Source organism: Anomaloglossus baeobatrachus, chromosome 5 (genome assembly GCF_048569485.1).
Source record: "Anomaloglossus baeobatrachus isolate aAnoBae1 chromosome 5, aAnoBae1.hap1, whole genome shotgun sequence".
Taxonomy (NCBI): domain Eukaryota; kingdom Metazoa; phylum Chordata; class Amphibia; order Anura; family Aromobatidae; genus Anomaloglossus; species Anomaloglossus baeobatrachus.
In genome coordinates, this window is record NC_134357.1 from 367660809 (window position 1) to 367684545 (window position 23737).

Here is a 23737-nt window from a genome sequence, read left to right on the forward strand (position 1 = left end):
GGCCTGCAGTGAAAATTGACCTGCGGTGCGGCTTGCAGGGGCCGCAGCATGTGAATTTATTCATGCTGTGGAGTCGCATGCCCTCCCTAGGTAGAACACAGAGAGGAGACCGCAGTGCTTCGAACCCTGATCACGGGCAGCTGCGGTCTTCTGTGGAGGAGACTTGCGGCCCTGCAGGTCAGGACCCGCCACGTCCAGGTTGCAGTGGGTCCTGATTTTGAGCACGTACCTGCTTGTTGCGGCCTGTTATGATCACAGCTCTATGCCCGAGGGCCGGCGCTGGCAGGACTTTACTATAATTGAATAATTTGTGGTGCCCTGCAGAGGAGCTGTCTGCGTAATACCAATGGCTACCGCCGGACATTCAGATGAAAGGTGGTGACGTCATACAGCGACGTCACTTCCTTGTATCTGATAGGCGAGCAGCAGCCATTGATATAGTGCAGATAGCTCCTCTGTGCAGCACCGCAAATGATTCAATTGTAGTAAAGTCCTGCCGGTGCCGACCCCCGGCATAGGGCCGCGATGTTCACGGGGTCTGCGGTCCACAACAAGCAGCCTCGGGGGCCTCATGTTTGAGACCTCTGGCTTAGCTAATGAAGAACATTCAGAGAACGAGCCCCATAGACTGGAACAGCAGCTACTGCCGACTCTCACTCTGCACTCCGTGAAAACCGCTGTTGGCAGTGATGAGCAGAGGCCTCATGAGGTCACCACAGTTGACAGCAGCCGGGTTACACAGAAGGTAGCATGGTAACTGGTGGCAGTAGTGACGAGCGGTGACATCATGAGGTCACGTCAATTCACCGCAGCCGGGTTACACAGAAAGTAGCGTGAGAGTCGGCTGCAGTGAACTGTGTGAAGATCCCCATTGATTAGTATGCATGTGAACATGTCTCCAGTACATATGAAAAATGGACACCACACATACCGAGACAGGGATCTACGAAGGAGACCTATGAGAGAGCCACTGCCAAACATCACTGGTGGTGAATTATCTCACTGAGAACAAAAAGATTGGTAGTCCAAAATCAGATATGCCTGATTCTTCTCTCCCCTGATATCTGTCGGGGAATAGTAAGGAGGACCCCATAAATACAGTGGCAAGTAAAAGTTTGGGCACCCCTTGGAAAAATGACTGTTATTGTGAACAGTTTAGCGAGTTGAAGATGAAATCATCTCTAAAATGCAAAAAGTTAAAGATGACACATTTCCTTTTTATTTAAGGCAAAAAAATATACATTATTTTCATCTTTTACATTATAAAATTACCAAAAAAAGAAAAATGGACAGATGCAAAAATCTGGGCACCCTACATTGTTAGTACCTAGTACACCCTTTAGCAAGTATCTCAGGTAATAAACACTTTTTGTAACTAGCCAAGAGTCTTTCAATTCCTGTTTGAGGCAGTTTCATTCATTCTTCCTTGGAAAGTCTTCCACTTCTGTGAGATTCCTGGCTCGTCTTGCATGCACTGCTCTTTTGAGGTCTAGCCACAGATTTTCAATGATGTTCAGATCAGGGGACTGTGAGGACCATTGTAAAATCTTTAGCTTGCACATTTGGAGGTAGTCTGTTGTGGATTTTGACGTGTGTTTAGGATCATTAGCCATTTGAGTGACAGTTTTATATACATGGGAAACTCCCTTGATTACTCATTCAATATACTGAATTGTAAGAAGGTCATAGTAAAGTAGATTAAGGTTTCCTATAAATTCTTGATTTTATTTCACGCCTGTCTTTGAAACAAGTAACAAATTCTCAAATTTTGTGGACCACCAGGTGCAAGATGAAATTATTTTACTGTATCTTCCATGTAATTATTCTAGGAGTTTTGGTCCATGCTTTCATCATATGAACACGTGGGTCACTTATGACTCTCAGCTATATAGGGCTAAACCATCCCCATGTAGCGTGCAGCACAGCTTTACTAGACTGGCCTGAGTTGTCTAAGCCCATGGGTGAGGACCCGCTGAAGAGTGGGGTTAAAGGTCACATAGGTGCAGCAGCTGACACAGATCAGCCACACTGTGAGGAGGCAGCTGTTGTGTGGTCTGTCAGTGTAGTCAGAGACAAATCTCATTTCAGGCCGGGTTCCCACAAGCGTATAAATCGGCTCAGCCTGAAGACGGGCATGATGCTTTTCTTACTTGTCATCCCTATGCATTCCATTTTTTTTACAGCAACTATTAATAACTCACAAGACCATTGAGTTTCCTTTGCTAAAAAGTTGCAATGTATCTGTAAAAAAACCCACAAACTCCAGATATTATACACACATTCGTATTAAATCAGTTTTTTTCCCTGCACACCCATAAACTTTAATCGGCAAGTCTGACGGAAGAATCTAGTGCACGCTGCGATTTTGTCCCACGCAGATTCAGTCCGTGAAAAGATAAGACTTATTTGAACAGCAGAATTAAATATTAGCATTGTACTGTCTGGTATGTCAGGGACGTCACTTGTACCAAAATTACACCTGTGTGACTTATCCTCAGGCTGTTACTAGAGGCGTAGTGCATATCTACTACCCCAGGACAAAGATTCAGCTTGTTGCCCTAGCTCCTCCTCTAACTCATCATCCACATGTCCATGTTTACACACGTACAAGTAAAATGGTACAGGTGTCATCAGTGTTTGGGCTATGTGTCCGTGTTTACCATCAGTGTTTGGGCTATGTGTCAGTGCTTACCATCAGTGTTTGGGCTATGTGTCCGTGTTTACCATCAGTGTTTGGGCTATGTGTCCGTGTTTACCATCAGTGTTTGGGCTATGTGTCCGTGTTTACCATCAGTGTTTGGGCTATGTGTCCGTGTTTACCATCAGTGTTTGGGCTATGTGTCCGTGTTTACCATCAGTGTTTGGGCTATGTGTCCGTGTTTACCATCAGTGTTTGGGTTATGTGTCCGTGTTTACCATCAGTGTTTGGGCTATGTGTCCGTGTTTACCATCAGTGTTTGAGCTATGTGTCCGTGTTTACCATCAGTGTTTGGGCTATGTGTCCGTGTTTACCATCAGTGTTTGGGCTATGTGTCCGTGTTTACCATCAGTGTTTGGGTTATGTGTCCGTGTTTACCATCAGTGTTTGGGCTATGTGTCCGTGTTTACCATCAGTGTTTGGGCTATGTGTCCGTGTTTACCATCAGTGTTTGGGCTATGTGTCCGTGTTTACCATCAGTGTTTGGGCTATGTGTCATTGTTTACCATCAGTGTTTGGGCTATGTGGCCGTATTTACCATCAGTGTTTGGGCTATGTGGCCGTGTTTACCATCAGTGTTTGGGCTATGTGTCCGTGTTTACCATCAGTGTTTGGGCTATGTGTCCGTGTTTACCATCAGTGTTTGGGCTACGTGTCCGTGTTTACCATCAGTGTTTGAGCTACGTGTCCGTGTTTACCATCAGTGTTTGGGCTACGTGTCCGTGTTTACCATCAGTGTTTGGGCTACGTGTCCGTATTTACCATCAGTGTTTGGGCTACGTGTCCGTGTTTACCATCAGTGTTTGGGCTACGTGTCCGTGTTTACCATCAGTGTTTGGGCTACGTGTCCGTGTTTACCATCAGTGTTTGGGCTACGTGTCCGTGTTTACCATCAGTGTTTGGGCTATGGGGCCGTATTTACCATCAATTTTTCGACAGTGTTTGGGCTATGTGTCCGATTTTACCATCAGTGTTTGGGCTATGTGTCCGATTTTACCATCAGTGTTTGGGCTATGTGTCCGATTTTACCATCAGTGTTTGGGCTATGTGTCCGTGTTTACCATCAGTGTTTGGGCTATGGGGCCGTATTTACCATCAGTGTTTGGGCTATACCATCAGTGTTTGGGCTATGGGGCCGTGTTTACCATCAGTGTTTGGGCTATGGGGCCGTGTTTACCATCAGTGTTTGGGCTATGTGTCCGTGTTTACCATCAGTGTTTGGGCTATGTGTCCGTGTTTACCATCAGTGTTTGGGCTATGTGTCCGTGTTTACCATCAGTGTTTGAGCTATGTGTCCGTGTTTACCATCAGTGTTTGAGCTATGTGTCCGTGTTTACCATCAGTGCTTGAGCTATGTGTCCGTGTTTACCATCAGTGTTTGGTCTATGTGTCCGTGTTTACCATCAGTGTTTGAGCTATGTGTCCGTGTTTACCATCAGTGTTTGGGCTATGTGTCCGTGTTTACCATCAGTGTTTGGGCTATGTGTCCGTGTTTACCATCAGTGTTTGGGCTATGTGTCCGTGTTTACCATCAGTGTTTGAGCTATGTGTCCGTGTTTACCATCAGTGTTTGGGCTATGTGTCCGTGTTTACCATCAGTGTTTGGGCTATGGGGCCGTATTTACCATCAGTTTTTCGACAGTGTTTGGGCTATATGTCCGATTTTACCATCAGTGTTTGGGCTATGTGTCATTGTTTACCATCAGTGTTTGGGCTATGTGTCCGTGTTTACCATCAGTGTTTGGGCTATGTGGCCGTGTTTACCATCAGTGTTTGGGCTATGTGGCCATATTTACCATCAGTGTTTGGGCTATGTGGCCGTGTTTACCATCAGTGTTTGGGCTATGGGGCCGTATTTACCATCAGTTTTTCGACAGTGTTTGGGCTATGTGTCCGTGTTTACCATCAGTGTTTGAGCTACGTGTCCGTGTTTACCATCAGTGTTTGGGCTACGTGTCCGTGTTTACCATCAGTGTTTGGGCTACGTGTCCGTGTTTACCATCAGTGTTTGGGCTACGTGTCCGTGTTTACCATCAGTGTTTGGGCTACGTGTCCGTGTTTACCATCAGTGTTTGGGCTATGGGGCCGTATTTACCATCAATTTTTCGACAGTGTTTGGGCTATGTGTCCGATTTTACCATCAGTGTTTGGGCTATGTGTCCGATTTTACCATCAGTGTTTGGGCTATGTGTCCGATTTTACCATCAGTGTTTGGGCTATGTGTCCGATTTTACCATCAGTGTTTGGGCTATGTGTCCGATTTTACCATCAGTGTTTGGGCTATGGGGCCGTATTTACCATCAGTGTTTGGGCTATGGGGCCGTATTTACCATCAGTGTTTGGGCTATGGGGCCGTGTTTACCATCAGTGTTTGGGCTATGTGGCCGTGTTTACCATCAGTGTTTGGGCTATGTGTCCGTGTTTACCATCAGTGTTTGGGCTATGTGTCCGTGTTTACCATCAGTGTTTGGGCTATGGGGCCGTATTTACCATCAGTTTTTCGACAGTGTTTGGGCTATGTGTCCGTGTTTACCATCAGTGTTTGGGCTATGTGTCCGTGTTTACCATCAGTGTTTGGGCTATATGTCCGATTTTACCATCAGTGTTTGGGCTATGTGTCATTGTTTACCATCAGTGTTTGGGCTATGTGGCCGTATTTACCATCAGTGTTTGGGCTATGTGGCCGTGTTTACCATCAGTGTTTGGGCTATGTGTCCGTGTTTACCATCAGTGTTTGGGCTACGTGTCCGTGTTTACCATCAGTGTTTGAGCTACGTGTCCGTGTTTACCATCAGTGTTTGGGCTACGTGTCCGTGTTTACCATCAGTGTTTGGGCTACGTGTCCGTATTTACCATCAGTGTTTGGGCTACGTGTCCGTGTTTACCATCAGTGTTTGGGCTACGTGTCCGTGTTTACCATCAGTGTTTGGGCTACGTGTCCGTGTTTACCATCAGTGTTTGGGCTACGTGTCCGTGTTTACCATCAGTGTTTGGGCTATGGGGCCGTATTTACCATCAATTTTTCGACAGTGTTTGGGCTATGTGTCCGATTTTACCATCAGTGTTTGGGCTATGTGTCCGATTTTACCATCAGTGTTTGGGCTATGTGTCCGATTTTACCATCAGTGTTTGGGCTATGTGTCCGTGTTTACCATCAGTGTTTGGGCTATGGGGCCGTATTTACCATCAGTGTTTGGGCTATACCATCAGTGTTTGGGCTATGGGGCCGTGTTTACCATCAGTGTTTGGGCTATGGGGCCGTGTTTACCATCAGTGTTTGGGCTATGTGTCCGTGTTTACCATCAGTGTTTGGGCTATGTGTCCGTGTTTACCATCAGTGTTTGGGCTATGTGTCCGTGTTTACCATCAGTGTTTGGGCTATGTGTCCGTGTTTACCATCAGTGTTTGGGCTATGTGTCCGTGTTTACCATCAGTGTTTGGGCTATGTGTCCGTGTTTACCATCAGTGTTTGGGCTATGTGTCCGTGTTTACCATCAGTGTTTGGGCTATGTGTCCGTGTTTACCATCAGTGTTTGGGCTATGTGTCCGTGTTTACCATCAGTGTTTGGGCTCTGTGTCCGTGTTTACCATCAGTGTTTGGGCTATGGGGCCGTATTTACCATCAGTTTTTCGACAGTGTTTGGGCTATATGTCCGATTTTACCATCAGTGTTTGGGCTATGTGTCCGTGTTTACCATCAGTGTTTGGTCTATGTATCCGTGTTTACCATCAGTGTTTGGGCTATGTGTCCGTGTTTACCATCAGTGTTTGGGCTATGTGTCCGTGTTTACCATCAGTGTTTGGGCTATGTGTCCGTGTTTACCATCAGTGTTTGGGCTATGTGTCCGTGTTTACCATCAGTGTTTGGGCTATGTGGCCGTATTTACCATCAGTGTTTGGGCTATGTGGCCGTGTTTACCATCAGTGTTTGGGCTATGTGGCCGTATTTACCATCAGTGTTTGGGCTATGTGGCCGTGTTTACCATCAGTGTTTGGGCTATGGGGCCGTATTTACCATCAGTTTTTCGACAGTGTTTGGGCTATGTGTCCGTGTTTACCATCAGTGTTTGGGCTACGTGTCCGTGTTTACCATCAGTGTTTGGGCTACGTGTCCGTGTTTACCATCAGTGTTTGGGCTACGTGTCCGTGTTTACCATCAGTGTTTGGGCTATGGGGCCGTATTTACCATCAGTTTTTCGACAGTGTTTGGGCTATATGTCCGATTTTACCATCAGTGTTTGGGCTATGTGTCCGTGTTTACCATCAGTGTTTGGTCTATGTATCCGTGTTTACCATCAGTGTTTGGGCTATGTGTCCGTGTTTACCATCAGTGTTTGGGCTATGTGTCCGTGTTTACCATCAGTGTTTGGGCTATGTGTCCGTGTTTACCATCAGTGTTTGGGCTATGTGTCCGTGTTTACCATCAGTGTTTGGGCTATGTGGCCGTATTTACCATCAGTGTTTGGGCTATGTGGCCGTGTTTACCATCAGTGTTTGGGCTATGTGGCCGTATTTACCATCAGTGTTTGGGCTATGTGGCCGTGTTTACCATCAGTGTTTGGGCTATGGGGCCGTATTTACCATCAGTTTTTCGACAGTGTTTGGGCTATGTGTCCGTGTTTACCATCAGTGTTTGGGCTACGTGTCCGTGTTTACCATCAGTGTTTGGGCTACGTGTCCGTGTTTACCATCAGTGTTTGGGCTACGTGTCCGTGTTTACCATCAGTGTTTGGGCTATGGGGCCGTATTTACCATCAATTTTTCGACAGTGTTTGGGCTATGTGTCCGATTTTACCATCAGTGTTTGGGCTATGTGTCCGATTTTACCATCAGTGTTTGGGCTATGTGTCCGATTTTACCATCAGTGTTTGGGCTATGTGTCCGTGTTTACCATCAGTGTTTGGGCTATGGGGCCGTATTTACCATCAGTGTTTGGGCTATGGGGCCGTGTTTACCATCAGTGTTTGGGCTATGTGGCCGTGTTTACCATCAGTGTTTGGGCTATGTGGCCGTGTTTACCATCAGTGTTTGGGCTATGTGGCCGTGTTTACCATCAGTGTTTGGGCTATGTGGCCGTGTTTACCATCAGTGTTTGGGCTATGTGGCCGTGTTTACCATCAGTGTTTGGGCTATGTGTCCGTGTTTACCATCAGTGTTTGGGCTATGTGTCCGATTTTACCATCAGTGTTTGGGCTATGGGGCCGTGTTTACCATCAGTGTTTGGGCTATGTGTCCGTGTTTACCATCAGTGTTTGGGCTATGTGTCCGTGTTTACCATCAGTGTTTGGGCTATGTGTCCGTGTTTACCATCAGTGTTTGGGCTACGTGTCCGTGTTTACCATCAGTGTTTGGGCTACGTGTCCGTGTTTACCATCAGTGTTTGGGCTACGTGTCCGTGTTTACCATCAGTGTTTGGGCTATGGGGCCGTATTTACCATCAGTTTTTCGACAGTGTTTGGGCTATGTGTCCGATTTTACCATCAGTGTTTGGGCTATGTGTCATTGTTTACTATCAGTGTTTGGGCTATGTGTCCGTGTTTACCATCAGTGTTTGGGCTATGTGTCCGTGTTTACCATCAGTGTTTGGGCTATGTGGCCGTGTTTACCATCAGTGTTTGGGCTATGTGGCCGTGTTTACCATCAGTGTTTGGGCTTCGTGTCCGTGTTTACCATCAGTGTTTGGGCTATGTGTCCGTGTTTACCATCAGTGTTTGGGCTACGTGTCCGTGTTTACCATCAGTGTTTGGGCTTCGTGTCCGTGTTTACCATCAGTGTTTGGGCTATGTGTCCGATTTTACCATCAGTGTTTGGGCTATGTGTCCGATTTTACCATCAGTGTTTGGGCTATGTGTCCGTGTTTACCATCAGTGTTTGGGCTATGTGGCCGTGTTTACCATCAGTGTTTGGGCTATGTGTCCGTGTTTACCATCAGTGTTTGGGCTATGTGTCCGTGTTTACCATCAGTGTTTGGGCTATGTGTCCGTGTTTACCATCAGTGTTTGGGCTATGGGGCCGTATTTACCATCAGTTTTTCGACAGTGTTTGGGCTATGTGTCCGATTTTACCATCAGTGTTTGGGCTATGTGTCATTGTTTACCATCAGTGTTTGGGCTATGTGTCCGTGTTTACCATCAGTGTTTGGGCTATGTGGCCGTGTTTACCATCACTGTTTGGACTATGTGGCCGTATTTACCATCAGTGTTTGGGCTATGGGGCCGTATTTACCATCAGTTTTTCGACAGTGTTTGGGCTATGTGTCCGTGTTTACCATCAGTGTTTGGGCTATGGGGCCGTATTTACCATCAGTTTTTCGACAGTGTTTGGGCTATGTGGCCGTGTTTACCATCAGTGTTTGGGCTATGGGGCCGTATTTACCATCAGTTTTTCGACAGTGTTTGGGCTATGTGTCCGTGTTTACCATCAGTGTTTGAGCTATGTGTCCGTGTTTACCATCAGTGTTTGGGCTACGTGTCCGTGTTTACCATCAGTGTTTGGGCTACGTGTCCGTGTTTACCATCAGTGTTTGGGCTACGTGTCCGTGTTTACCATCAGTGTTTGGGCTACGTGTCCGTGTTTACCATCAGTGTTTGGGCTACGTGTCCGTGTTTACCATCAGTGTTTGGGCTACGTGTCCGTGTTTACCATCAGTGTTTGGGCTACGTGTCCGTGTTTACCATCAGTGTTTGGGCTACGTGTCCGTGTTTACCATCAGTGTTTGGGCTACTTGTCCGTGTTTACCATCAGTGTTTGGGCTATGGGGCCGTATTTACCATCAATTTTTCGACAGTGTTTGGGCTATGGGGCCGTATTTACCATCAATTTTTCGACAGTGTTTGGGCTATGTGTCCGATTTTACCATCAGTGTTTGGGCTATGTGTCCGATTTTACCATCAGTGTTTGGGCTATGTGTCCGTGTTTACCATCAGTGTTTGGGCTATGGGGCCGTATTTACCATCAGTGTTTGGGCTATGGGGCCGTATTTACCATCAGTGTTTGGGCTATGGGGCCGTGTTTACCATCAGTGTTTGGGCTATGTGTCCGTGTTTACCATCAGTGTTTGGGCTATGTGTCCATGTTTACCATCAGTGTTTGGGCTATGTGTCCGTGTTTACCATCAGTGTTTGGGCTATGTGTCCGTGTTTACCATCAGTGTTTGGGCTATGTGTCCGTGTTTACCATCAGTGTTTGGGCTATGTGGCCGTGTTTACCATCAGTGTTTGGGCTATGTGTCCGTGTTTACCATCAGTGTTTGGGCTATGTGTCCGTGTTTACCATCAGTGTTTGGGCTATGTGTCCGTGTTTACCATCAGTGTTTGGGCTATGTGGCCGTGTTTACCATCAGTTTTTCGACAGTGTTTGGGCTATGTGGCCGTGTTTACCATCAGTGTTTGGGATATGTGTCCGTGTTTACCATCAGTGTTTGAGCTATGTGTCCGTGTTTACCATCAGTGTTTGGGCTATGTGTCCGTGTTTACCATCAGTGTTTGGGCTATGGGGCCGTATTTACCATCAGTGTTTGGGCTATGTGTCCGTGTTTACCATCAGTGTTTGGGCTATGTGTCCATGTTTACCATCAGTGTTTGGGCTATGTGTCCATGTTTACCATCAGTGTTTGGGCTATGTGGCCGTGTTTACCATCAGTGTTTGGGCTATGTGTCCGTGTTTACCATCAGTGTTTGGGCTATGTGTCCGTGTTTACAATCAGTGTTTGGGCTATGTGTCCGTGTTTACCATCAGTGTTTGGGCTATGTGGCCGTGTTTACCATCAGTGTTTGGGCTATGTGTCCGTGTTTACCATCAGTGTTTGGGCTATGTGTCCGTGTTTACCATCAGTGTTTGGGCTATGTGTCCGTGTTTACCATCAGTGTTTGGGCTATGTGTCCGTGTTTACCATCAGTGTTTGGGCTATGTGGCCGTGTTTACCATCAGTGTTTGGGCTATGTGTCAGTGTTTACCATCAGTGTTTGGGCTATGTGGCCGTGTTTACCATCAGTGTTTGGGCTATGTGTCCGTGTTTACCATCAGTGTTTGGGCTATGTGTCCGTGTTTACCATCAGTGTTTGGGCTATGTGTCCGTGTTTACCATCAGTGTTTGGTCTATGTGTCCGTGTTTACCATCAGTGTTTGGGCTATGTGTCCGTGTTTACCATCAGTGTTTGGGCTATGTGTCCGTGTTTACCATCAGTGTTTGGGCTATGTGTCCGTGTTTACCATCAGTGTTTGGGCTATGTGTCCGTGTTTACCATCAGTGTTTGGGCTATGTGTCATTGTTTACCATCAGTGTTTGGGCTATGTGTCCGTGTTTACCATCAGTGTTTGGGCTATGTGGCCGTATTTACCATCAGTGTTTGGGCTATGTGGCCGTGTTTACCATCAGTGTTTGGGCTATGGGGCCGTATTTACCATCAGTTTTTCGACAGTGTTTGGGCTATGTGTCCGTGTTTACCATCAGTGTTTGGGCTACGTGTCCGTGTTTACCATCAGTGTTTGGGCTACGTGTCCGTGTTTACCATCAGTGTTTGGGCTACGTGTCCGTGTTTACCATCAGTGTTTGGGCTATGGGGCCGTATTTACCATCAATTTTTCGACAGTGTTTGGGCTATGTGTCCGATTTTACCATCAGTGTTTGGGCTATGTGTCCGATTTTACCATCAGTGTTTGGGCTATGTGTCCGATTTTACCATCAGTGTTTGGGCTATGTGTCCGTGTTTACCATCAGTGTTTGGGCTATGTGTCCGTGTTTACCATCAGTGTTTGGGCTATGGGGCCGTATTTACCATCAGTGTTTGGGCTATGGGGCCGTGTTTACCATCAGTGTTTGGGCTATGTGGCCGTGTTTACCATCAGTGTTTGGGCTATGTGGCCGTGTTTACCATCAGTGTTTGGGCTATGTGGCCGTGTTTACCATCAGTGTTTGGGCTATGTGGCCGTGTTTACCATCAGTGTTTGGGCTATGTGTCCGTGTTTACCATCAGTGTTTGGGCTATGTGTCCGATTTTACCATCAGTGTTTGGGCTATGGGGCCGTGTTTACCATCAGTGTTTGGGCTATGGGTCCGTGTTTACCATCAGTGTTTGGGCTATGTGTCCGTGTTTACCATCAGTGTTTGGGCTATGTGTCCGTGTTTACCATCAGTGTTTGGGCTATGTGTCCGTGTTTACCATCAGTGTTTGGGCTACGTGTCCGTGTTTACCATCAGTGTTTGGGCTACGTGTCTGTGTTTACCATCAGTGTTTGGGCTACGTGTCCGTGTTTACCATCAGTGTTTGGGCTACGTGTCCGTGTTTACCATCAGTGTTTGGGCTACGTGTCCGTGTTTACCATCAGTGTTTGGGCTATGGGGCCGTATTTACCATCAGTTTTTCGACAGTGTTTGGGCTATGTGTCCGTGTTTACCATCAGTGTTTGGGCTATGTGTCATTGTTTACCATCAGTGTTTGGGCTTCGTGTCCGTGTTTACCATCAGTGTTTGGGCTATGTGTCCGTGTTTACCATCAGTGTTTGGGCTATGTGTCCGATTTTACCATCAGTGTTTGGGCTATGTGTCCGTGTTTACCATCAGTGTTTGGGCTATGTGTCCGATTTTACCATCAGTGTTTGGGCTATGGGGCCGTGTTTACCATCAGTGTTTGGGCTATGGGGCCGTGTTTACCATCAGTGTTTGGGCTATGGGGCCGTGTTTACCATCAGTGTTTGGGCTATGGGGCCGTGTTTACCATCAGTGTTTGGGCTATGGGGCCGTGTTTACCATCAGTGTTTGGGCTATGTGGCCGTGTTTACCATCAGTGTTTGGGCTATGTGTCCGTGTTTACCATCAGTGTTTGGGCTATGTGGCCGTGTTTACCATCAGTGTTTGGGCTATGTGGCCGTGTTTACCATCAGTGTTTGGGCTATGGGGCCGTATTTACCATCAGTTTTTCGTCAGTGTTTGGGCTATGTGTCCGATTTTACCATCAGTGTTTGGGCTATGTGTCTGTGTTTACCATCAGTGTTTGGGCTATGTGTCCGTGTTTACCATCAGTGTTTGGGCTATGTGGCCGTGTTTACCATCAGTGTTTGGGCTATGTGTCTGTGTTTACAATCAGTGTTTGGGCTATGTGGCCGTGTTTACCATCAGTGTTTGGGCTATGTGTCTGTGTTTACAATCAGTGTTTGGGCTATGTGTCAGTGTTTACCATCAGTGTTTGGGCTATGTGTCCGTGTTTACAATCAGTGTTTGGGCTATGTGGCCGTGTTTACCATCAGTGTTTGGGCTATGTGGCCGTGTTTACCATCAGTGTTTGGGCTATGTGTCCGTGTTTACAATCAGTGTTTGGGCTATGTGTCCGTGTTTACCATCAGTGTTTGGGCTATGTGTCCGTGTTTACCATCAGTGTTTGGGCTATGTGTCCGTGTTTACCATCAGTGTTTGGGCTATGTGGCCGTGTTTACCATCAGTGTTTGGGCTATGTGTCCGTGTTTACCATCAGTGTTTGGGCTATGTGTCCGTGTTTACCATCAGTGTTTGGGCTATGTGGCCGTGTTTACCATCAGTGTTTGGGCTATGTGGCCGTGTTTACCATCAGTGTTTGGGCTATGTGTCCGTGTTTACCATCAGTGTTTGGGCTATGTGTCCGTGTTTACCATCAGTGTTTGGGCTATGTGTCCGGGTTTACCATCAGTGTTTGGGCTATTTGGCCGTGTTTACCATCAGTGTTTGGGCTATGTGTCCGTGTTTACCATCAGTGTTTGGGCTATGTGGCCGTGTTTACCATCAGTGTTTGGGCTATGTGGCCGTGTTTACCATCAGTGTTTGGGCTATGTGTCCGTGTTTACCATCAGTGTTTGGGCTATGTGTCAGTGTTTACCATCAGTGTTTGGGCTATGTGGCCGTGTTTACCATCAGTGTTTGGGCTATGTGTCCGTGTTTACCATCAGTGTTTGGGCTATGTGTCCGTGTTTACCATCAGTGTTTGGGCTATGTGGCCGTATTTACCATCAGTTTTTGGGCTATGTGACCGTATTTACCATCAGTGTTTGGGCTATGTGTCCGTGTTTACCATCAGTGTTTGGGCTATTTGGCCGTGTTTACCATCAGTGTTTGGGCTATGTGTCCGTGTTTACCATCAGTGTTTGGGCTATGTGGCCGTGTTTACCATCAGTGTTTGGGCTATGTGTCCGTGTTTACCATCAGTGTTTGGGCTATGTGGCCGTATTTACCATCAGTGTTTGGGCTATGTGGCCGTGTTTACCATCAGTGTTTGGGCTATGTGTCCGTGTTTACAATCAGTGTTTGGGCTATGTGGCCGTGTTTACCATCAGTGTTTGGGCTATGTGTCCGTGTTTACCATCAGTGTTTGGGCTATGTGTCCGTGTTTACCATCAGTGTTTGGGCTATGTGTCCGTGTTTACCATCAGTGTTTGGGCTATGTGTCCGTGTTTACCATCAGTGTTTGGGCTATGTGTCCGTGTTTACCATCAGTGTTTGGGCTATGTGTCCGTGTTTACCATCAGTGTTTGGGCTATGTGTCCGTGTTTACCATCAGTGTTTGGGCTATGTGTCCGTGTTTACCATCAGTGTTTGGGCTATGTGTCCGTGTTTACCATCAGTGTTTGGGCTATGTGTCCGTGTTTACCATCAGTGTTTGGGCTATTTGGCCGTGTTTACCATCAGTGTTTGGGCTATGTGGCCGTGTTTACCATCAGTGTTTGGGCTATGTGTCCGTGTTTACCATCAGTGTTTGGGCTATGTGTCCGTGTTTACCATCAGTGTTTGGGCTATGTGTCCGTGTTTACCATCAGTGTTTGGGCTATTTGGCCGTGTTTACCATCAGTGTTTGGGCTATGTGTCCGTGTTTACCATCAGTGTTTGGGCTATGTGGCCGTGTTTACCATCAGTGTTTGGGCTATGTGGCCGTGTTTACCATCAGTGTTTGGGCTATGTGTCCGTGTTTACCATCAGTGTTTGGGCTATGTGTCAGTGTTTACCATCAGTGTTTGGGCTATGTGGCCGTGTTTACCATCAGTGTTTGGGCTATGTGTCCGTGTTTACCATCAGTGTTTGGGCTATGTGTCCGTGTTTACAATCAGTGTTTGGGCTATGTGGCCGTATTTACCATCAGTTTTTGGGCTATGTGACCGTATTTACCATCAGTTTTTCGTCAGTGTTTGGGCTATGTGTCCGTGTTTACCATCAGTGTTTGGGCTATGTGTCCTTGTTTACCATCAGTGTTTGGGCTATGTGGCCGTGTTTACCATCAGTGTTTGGGCTATGGGGCCGTATTTACCATCAGTTTTTCGTCAGTGTTTGGGCTATGTGTCCGATTTTACCATCAGTGTTTGGGCTATGTGTCCGTGTTTACCATCAGTGTTTGGTCTATGTGTCCGTGTTTACCATCAGTGTTTGGTCTATGTGTCCGTGTTTACCATCAGTGTTTGGGCTATGTGGCCGTGTTTACCATCAGTGTTTGGGCTATGTGGCCGTGTTTACCATCAGTGTTTGGGCTATGTGGCCGTGTTTACCATCAGTGTTTGGGCTATGTGTCCGTGTTTACCATCAGTGTTTGGGCTATGTGTCCGTGTTTACCATCAGTGTTTGGGCTATGTGTCCGTGTTTACCATCAGTGTTTGGGCTATGTGTCCGTGTTTACCATCAGTGTTTGGGCTATGTGGCCGTATTTACCATCAGTTTTTGGGCTATGGGGCCGTATTTACCATCAGTTTTTGGGCTATGGGGCCGTATTTACCATCAGTTTTTCGTCAGTGTTTGGGCTATGTGTCCGATTTTACCATCAGTGTTTGGGCTATGTGTCCGTGTTTACCATCATTGCAGTGTTTTGAATCAGTGTGCGAACCGTGTGTCCCTTTTTACCATCAGTGGTGTGTCATCAGCAGTGCTTTTTTGTACAAAAATATTTGCTGGGGGGGGTGCTGTCGTCAGCTCGCTGCCGGCCGACATTGAGGATCGGGGGGGTGGGCGGTCGGGTGCCGGTGCCAGTGGAGAGAGTGGACGATCATGTGAGCACAAGTATGAGATTTGTACACTTCTGGCCACATTCTGGTTTGATGTGTCCAGCCTCAGACAATTCATTTTCATTGAGCATGTCTGTTCAGCACATGACCACATCTATGTAAATATGTAAATCGCATACTTGCAGCTTCATAACCTCCCACTGTCACCGCCAGCACCAGAGAGTCCTGACAGAATGCAGTGTGCACACTGTGTGAATTCATACGTCTGCAGTCACAGAGTGACACAAGGAGTGACTGCAGGCTCTTCACAAACTTAGACAACCCCTTTAATGCTCCTAACAACATAAATAAAAACATAGTAACCCTTAGGCTAGGTTCGCACACTGCATCTTTTTGACGCTGCGTTTTTGGCCGCTAAAAACGCACAAAAACGCACCTGCGTCGAAAAAACGCATCAAAAAACGCACGCGTTTTTACCGCGATTTGCTGCGTTTTTGATCTCTGCGTTTTGCTGCGTTTTTCCAATGCATTGCATGGGGGGAAAACGCGGAAAAACGCAGGAAAGAACTGACATGTCCATTTTTTTTTTTTTAACTCAAAAACGCAGGTAAAAAAACCAGATGTGTGCGGACAGCAAAAATGAAAACTCATAGACTTTGCTGGGGAAGCAAAGTCCTGCAGTTTTAAGGCCAAAAACGCACCCGAAAAACGCGCAAAAACGCCACGAAAAACGCACTGTGCGCACATAGCCTTAACTTGTCAGACGGCACAAGACTTTATTAAAGAGATTGTCCACTACTTTAACATTAATGACCTTTCCTTAGGATAGGTCACCAATGTCTGACTGGTCGGGGTCCGGCACCTGGCAACCCCGCTAATTCCCTACTCTAGGTGCCGGTGGCGGCAGGTGGCCGGAAGTGCTCAGTTCTGGATCTGCTTTGTCTTCTGATAGTGGCAGCAGTCTCCTATTAAAATCACTAAGGTGGATGTGGAGTACCCGGCCGCGGACACCATCAGAGGACGGAGCAGATCCAGAAATAAGCATTTCCGGCCACCTGCACCATAATCAGCTGATCAGTGGGGGTCCCATTGTGCTCACATCAGAAGCAATGCGCAAGTGGGACCAAGGCCTAATGATGGGACCTAGTATCACAAATAAACATTTACATTCAGGCAGGGCCGGATTAAGGTTGGTGGGGGCCCCTGGGCAGAAAATCTGGTGGGGGCCCCATAAACGTTAACATTTTTAGCCATAACAGTAGAGCACGAACTGTAGCATTTAGATATAAATCCAATAAACATGTATCTTAAGGCCCCGTCACACTAAGCAACATCGCTAGCAACATCGCTGCTAACGAACAACTTTTGTGACGTAGCAGCGATGTTGCTAGCGATGTTGCTGTGTGTGACATCCAGCAACAACCCGGCCCCTGCTGTGAGGTCGTTGGTTGTTGCTGAATGTCCTGGGCCATTTTTTAGTTGTTGCTGTTCCGCTGTGAAGCACAGATCGCTGTGTGTGACAGCGAGACAGCAACAACTAAATGTGCAGGCAGCAGGAGCCGGCTTCTGCGGAGGCTGGTAACCAATGTAAACATCGGGTAACCAAGAAGCCCTGTCCTTGGTTACCCGATATTTACCTTTGATACCAGCCTCCGCCGCTCTCACTATCAGTGCCGGCTCCTGCTCTGTGCACATGTAGCTGCAGCACACATCGGGTTAATTAACCCGATGTGTGCTGTAACTAGGAGAGCAAGGAGCCAGCGCTAAGCATTGTGCGCTGCTCCCTGCTCTGTGCACATTTAGCTGCAGCACACATCAGGTAATTAACCCGATGTGTGCTGTAGCTAGGAGAGCAGGGAGCCAGCGCTCAGTGTGCGCTGCTCCCTGCTCTCTGCACGTGTAGCTGCGTGCGCTGGTAACCAAGGTAAATATCGGGTTGGTTACCCGATATTTACCTTAGTTACCAAGCGCAGTATCTTCCACGCGGCGCTGGGGGCTGGTCACTGGTTGCTGGTGAGCTCACCAGCAACTTGTGTAGCGACGCTCCAGCGATCCCTGCCAGGTCAGGTTGCTGGTGGGATCGCTGGAGCGTCGCAGTGTGGCATCTCACCAGCAACCTCCTAGCAACTTACCAGCGATCCCTATCGTTGTTGGGATCGCTGGTAAGTTGCTTAGTGTGACTGGACCTTTACCCTGTTCTGCCACATTCAGATTTACAGTACTACAATACAGATACAGTCCAGGATCACTCACAGCCGTCACTTATACAAAGAAAGTAGAGTAAAGGGGGCTTTACACGCTGCGACATCGCTAATGCGGAGTCGTTGGGGTCATGGAATTCGTGACGCACATTCGGCCGCATTAGCGATGCCGTTTCGTGTGACACCGATAAGCGATTTTGCATCGTTGCAAAAACGTGCAAAATCGCTAATCGGCGACATGGGGGTCCATTCTCTAATATCGTTGCTGCAGTAGTAACGAAGTTGTTCCTCGTTCCTGTGGCAGCACACATCGCTCCGTGTGACACCGCAGGAACGAGGAAGCTCCCCTTACCTGCCTCCCGGCCGCTATGCAGAAGGAAGGAGGTGGGCGGGATGTTACGTCCCACTCATCTCCGCCTCTCCGCTGCTATTGGGCGGCGGTTAAGTGACGCTTCAGTGACGTCGCTGTGACGCCGCATGGACCGCCCCCTTAGAAAGGAGGCGGTTCGCCGGTCACAGCGACGTCGCCGGACAGGTAAGTATGTGTGACGGCTCTGGGCGATGTTGTGCGGCACGGGCAGCGATTTGCCCGTGTCGCGCAACAGATGGGGGCGGGTACCCACACTAGCGATATCGGGACCGATATCGCAGCGTGTAAAGCGGCCTTTACTCACATATTTTTAATTGATCCCAATGTTAAGGCAGCCAGGGACGGCTCCAGGTTTTTGTGGTCCCCGGTTGAGTCTCAGTGGGCCCCATCCACACACAGACACACACATACACATACAGGCATACGTACATATACATATTTGAAGACAAATTCACAAAAATACATTTAAACAGACAAATATATGCACAGTCATATACACTGACATACATGCAGACACAGACGCATTACAGGTGTTAATATGGAGAAGTCACAAGCAGCCTCACTCACCTCTCCTGCTTGTTTTCAGCTCCTCCAGGACATATGGCTGTGTTGCATGATGGCCATCAATAACAGACATGACTGCACACCATGCACACTGACACAGCACTGATGTATATACATCACAGGAGGGGCTGGGGCCTACAATAAATACATTACAGGAGGGGCAGGGGGCATAGACATTACTGGGGGGGCATAGACATTACTGGGGGGGGCATAGACGTTACTGGAGTGGCAAACCGCTCTGGTGGCGTACACATTCCTGGGATGGGTGGCTTAGCGCTCTGGGGGACCCATATAGTTCTGGGGTGCCGCATAGACTGCTCTGATTCATATATACACACACAGCTCTGCTTCACATACAGCTCTGCTTCACACCACACATCTTTCTTCAGCTCTGCTTCACACACACACACAGCTCTGATTTACACACACACAGCTCTGCTTCACACCACAAATCTTTCTTCAGCTCTGCTTCACACACAGCTCTGCTTCACACCACACATCTTTCTTCAGCTCTGCTTCACACACAGCTCTGCTTCACACTACACATCTTTCTTCAGCTCTGCTTCACACACACACACAGCTCTGCTTCACACCACACATCTTTCTTCAGCTCTGCTTCTCTCACACACACACAGCTCTGCTTCACACCCCACATCTTTCTTCAGCTCTGCTTCTCTCACACACACACACACACACAGCTCTGCTTCACACACAGACACACACACAGCTCTGCTTCACACACAGACACACACACAGCTCTGCTTCACACACAGACACACACACAGCTCTGCTTCACACCACACATTTCTTCAGCTCTGCTTCACACACACACACAGCTCTGCTTCACACACACAGCTCTCTTTCACACACACTCACACACAGCTCTGCTTCACACACAGACACACACACACAGCTCTGCTTCACACCACACATATTTCTTCAGCTCTGCTTCACACACAGCTCTGCTTCACACACACAGCTCTCTTTCACACACACACAGCTCTGCTTCACACACAGACACACACACAGCTCTGCTTCACACCACACATATTTCTTCAGCTCTGCTTCACACACACACATAGCTCTGCTTCACACACACACAGCTCTCTTTCACACACACTCTCACACAGCTCTGCTTCACACACAGACACACACACAGCTCTGCTTCACACACAGACACACACACACACAGCTCTGCTTCACACACAGACACACACACACACACAGCTCTGCTTCACACCACACATATTTCTTCAGCTCTGCTTCACACACAGCTCTGCTTCACACACACACAGCTCTCTTTCACACACACACACACACACACACAGCTCTGCTTCACACACACAGCTCTGCATCACACACACAGCTCTGCATCACACCACACAGCTCTGCATCACACCACACATCTTTCTTCAGCTCTGTCCCTACCTGCTCTGATGCCATCCTCCTGCTGCTCCGGTATAGGCCGCCATCCTCCTGCTGCTGTTCCGGTGCCGCGGCCATTCTCCTGCTCCGGTTAGTCTCCTCTCCTGGCCGCGGCGTGGGTCTTCTCCGCGGCCGGCCGCGCGCGTGGGTCCTCTGCTCCGCGGCCGGCCGGCCGCGCGCGTGGGTCCTCTCCTCCGCGGCCGGCCGGCCGCGCGCGTGGGTCCTCTCCTCCGCGGCCGGCCGCGCGCGTGGGTCTTCTCCGCGGCGGCGTCCTGCTGTGACGTCCTGCTGTGACGTCCGCAGCATTGGACGCCGCAGCAGAGCAGGGAGCAGGCACACCTCTGACCCCGGAAGTACAGGCGATGGTACTTCCGAGGTCAATCAGCGTCCTGTGCCCGCAGCTTGTTTTTGCGTCTTAGAGACGCAGATACAAATAAATGTAGGTTCCCCCCCCCCCGAAAACACAGCTGATTTAGACTGTCTTAACGGAGGGGGAGCGGGTGTGAAGAAAAGAAAAAAATTGCTGAAGGGTGGCAAGTATGGCCCTGGTGGTGGGGGCCCCCTTGGAAGCTCTTTTGGTGGGGGCCCCGGGGCTGAAGCCCCGCCTGCCCCGCCTATAATCCGGCCCTGCATTCAGGTACCTTATAGATTATGTTGTCTCTGAGTCGTTTCTTTCTGTTCTTCATCTTGTCCTGACGCAATGATGACTTTTCACATTCACATCTCATCTCTGCAGATTTCCATCTTCTCCGGTCTTCTGCAACACATCCCGACACAATGCCCCTAAAAATAGCAGAATGATTATAATATTTCTACTTAACACTAGAACTACTGAGGTAGTCATTTTGACTACTTTGCACCATGTATTTCTATATAGGTGTCACGAGTCCAGTAGTTCTAGTGTTAAAAATATCTGCCCTACGCAGTACCCCAGAATAAATAATGGCCCCTCACTGTGTTCTCTGCACAAAATTTGACCCACACTGTCCCTCTTATGGTACATGCCCTCCATATTCCCTCTTTCCAAACTGAGCCTACTGTTTACAGTGTGTCCCCTTATACTGCCCAGTCTTTATACTGTGCCTTCATCACACTCCCCCTCCTTGCTATAACCTCACACTGTCCTCCCATTCTGCCCCCTCTCCATACCACCCCCTCCACTACCCAAGTCTTTATTCTGTGCGCCTCACATTCTTCTCATCCCTTACTGTCTCCTCACTACCTCCTGTGTGTCCTTATACTTTTCCACCTCACTCCCCATCCTGCCCACTTGCTCCTCATACCATGTCACTCTTTATTCTGTGTCCTCAAAATTTCTTTCCAGTTCGCTCCACATCCTCTGTCCCCATGCATCACCCCTCATCCTCTCTGTCCCCATGCACGAAACCTCATCCTCTCTCCCCATCCCATGCATGAAACCTCCTCTCTATCCCCATGCAGCACCCCTCATCCTCTCTGTCCCCATGCATCACCCCTCATCCTCTCTGTCCCCATGCATGAAACCTCATCCTCTCTGTCCCCATGCATTACCCCTCATCCTCTGTCCCCATGCATCACCCCTCATCCTCTCTGTCCCCATGCATGAAACCTCATCCTCTGTCCCCATGCATCACCCCTCATCATTTCTCTACCCATGCATGAAACCTCATCCTCTCTCTCCCCATACTGTGTCTAAAGATACTTCCCCCTCCCCATCCTCTCTTCCCACCATACTCTGTCCACAGATAGTTCCCTCCCCCACCCATACTGTGTATATACATATTGCCCCTCCACACCCTTTGTCCCCCCAAAGTGTGTCCACAGATGGTTCCCATTCCCCACCCCATAGTGTGTCCACAGATAGTTCCCTCCCCCATACTGTTTCATAAATACTCCCCTCCTACCCCACAATGTTCCTCCTCCGTGTCTCTTCAGCTCCACAGTGGAGCACTTATCAGCGTTTCTCTACCGCCTCTACGCTGTGGCCCTGACTTCTGGGTCAGCAGTGTGATCAGCTGACCTGATCACATGAAAGCAGTCGCGCTGACCCGGAAGTCAGCGCCGGCGTCACCGCTTCAATTGTCCTCGCGTCTGACAGATACAAGGACAATTGAGCAGTGGGAGCCGCGCACTGCAGATTCTATGAATGCGGCTGTCAGCGTGACAGCCATGCCCAGAGAATAGCGGCTCCCACCTTCCACACCGCAGCATCAGGCAGCCCGACAGCGCCCCCTAGAGACGCCTCTGACTTGTGCCTCCGCTCCACATGGCTAATTTGTATAGTTTACAAATCAGTCATGTGGACAGGGCCAGAGGAGCTCTTCAGATTTTCCGGTACGCCGTACCGGCGCGTACTGCCGCAAAAAAAGCACTGGTCATCAGTGTTTTTCATGGCTGGAAAAATAAAATACAAAGCTTCAAAACACAGACAAGCACACATATTATACATGTTTAGGGTTTTGAACTGGAGTACCAAGCATATATGTGCCTGCTAAAATCAGTCTGGCATCCCTCAAGTTAATGTGACAGCTTTACTGGGGAACCCCGATGTCTGTGGTGAGAGTGACAGAGCATGTGTGACCAGCAGAACTCCATTCATTAGATGAACCTGTACATTGCTAAAGAAATTGACCAAAAGGTGGCTCCATACTAAGAAAATATCAGAAAAGAAAATATCAATTTTGAATGGATTAATCAGAATGTAAATTGCAAATATCATATACAGTGGATGTGAAAGGTAATAGCCCCTAAACACCTTTAATAATCAGATGTGGTAACAGTCTCTGTTTAGGATAGCCAGGCCATCCTTTCCCAAAATTACTTAGATTAATCCCATCCAACCTTGACTTCCAATATTAGTATATAATGTAGCTTAGTCTATGCAGGCTAGCAACGTCACTTACTATTGGTTACACACATCTCATTTATCAGATAACCTCTGATGATGGCGCCCCCTTGAAGATCAAGATAACACTTCGCACTCAATTCCCTAGCCAGACACAGGTATTGTGCTTAAAGGAGTTGTCCGACAATTTTAAAATTATTTTTAAGCTAATCTGTGCTGTATTGTCACATAAAAAGCCCTACATTATTTTTTTTTTGTTTTCTAACTTTTGTTCCTCTTGAATTATCCCTTTATTCTCTGTGCACACTTTGTTTACCTGCAGCACAACCTAACATGAAATCTTCCTATGCCGAACCTCACAGTTCACAGCTGGCACCGCCTGGCCTCAGTGTCTAGACCCGCCCTCTGCACACTCATTGGCTGTCAGTATTCTGCCCAGCACTACAGCATTGGAAATAACAGCCCCACTACATAGGGCTGTGCAGGCCCACACGGCGATCTGCACCCCCACACACTGTGCTCTGCAACCCCCCCACACATGGCACTCTGCACCCTCCCACAAACACTTCGTTCTGTAGCCCATTATAGCCCCCACCGTGTAGGGAATAAATACATACCTCTCCTTGGTCCCCGCTACTGCTCCTCATTTGCCCGCAGTCTGTGCTCTGGCCATATCAGCTCAGTAGTGACGTCACCGCTGTACT

The 23737-nt window shown here is 48.1% G+C and overlaps 1 protein-coding gene across 2 annotated transcripts in view; it reads left to right on the forward strand.

Annotated features, from left to right (window-relative positions):
* Positions 1 to 23737, forward strand: part of IFI35 (interferon induced protein 35) — a 115713-nt gene that overhangs the window by 32120 nt on the left and 59856 nt on the right. Inside the window, exon 3 of one of the 2 annotated variants that reach the window (XM_075349965.1) lies at positions 23120 to 23191. The exons of the other annotated variant lie outside the window; for it this stretch is intronic. Within the exon in view, the coding sequence (XP_075206080.1) occupies positions 23120 to 23191 (72 nt within the window). The remainder of the gene's footprint in view (positions 1 to 23119; positions 23192 to 23737) is intronic. 2 annotated transcript variants of the gene reach the window in all.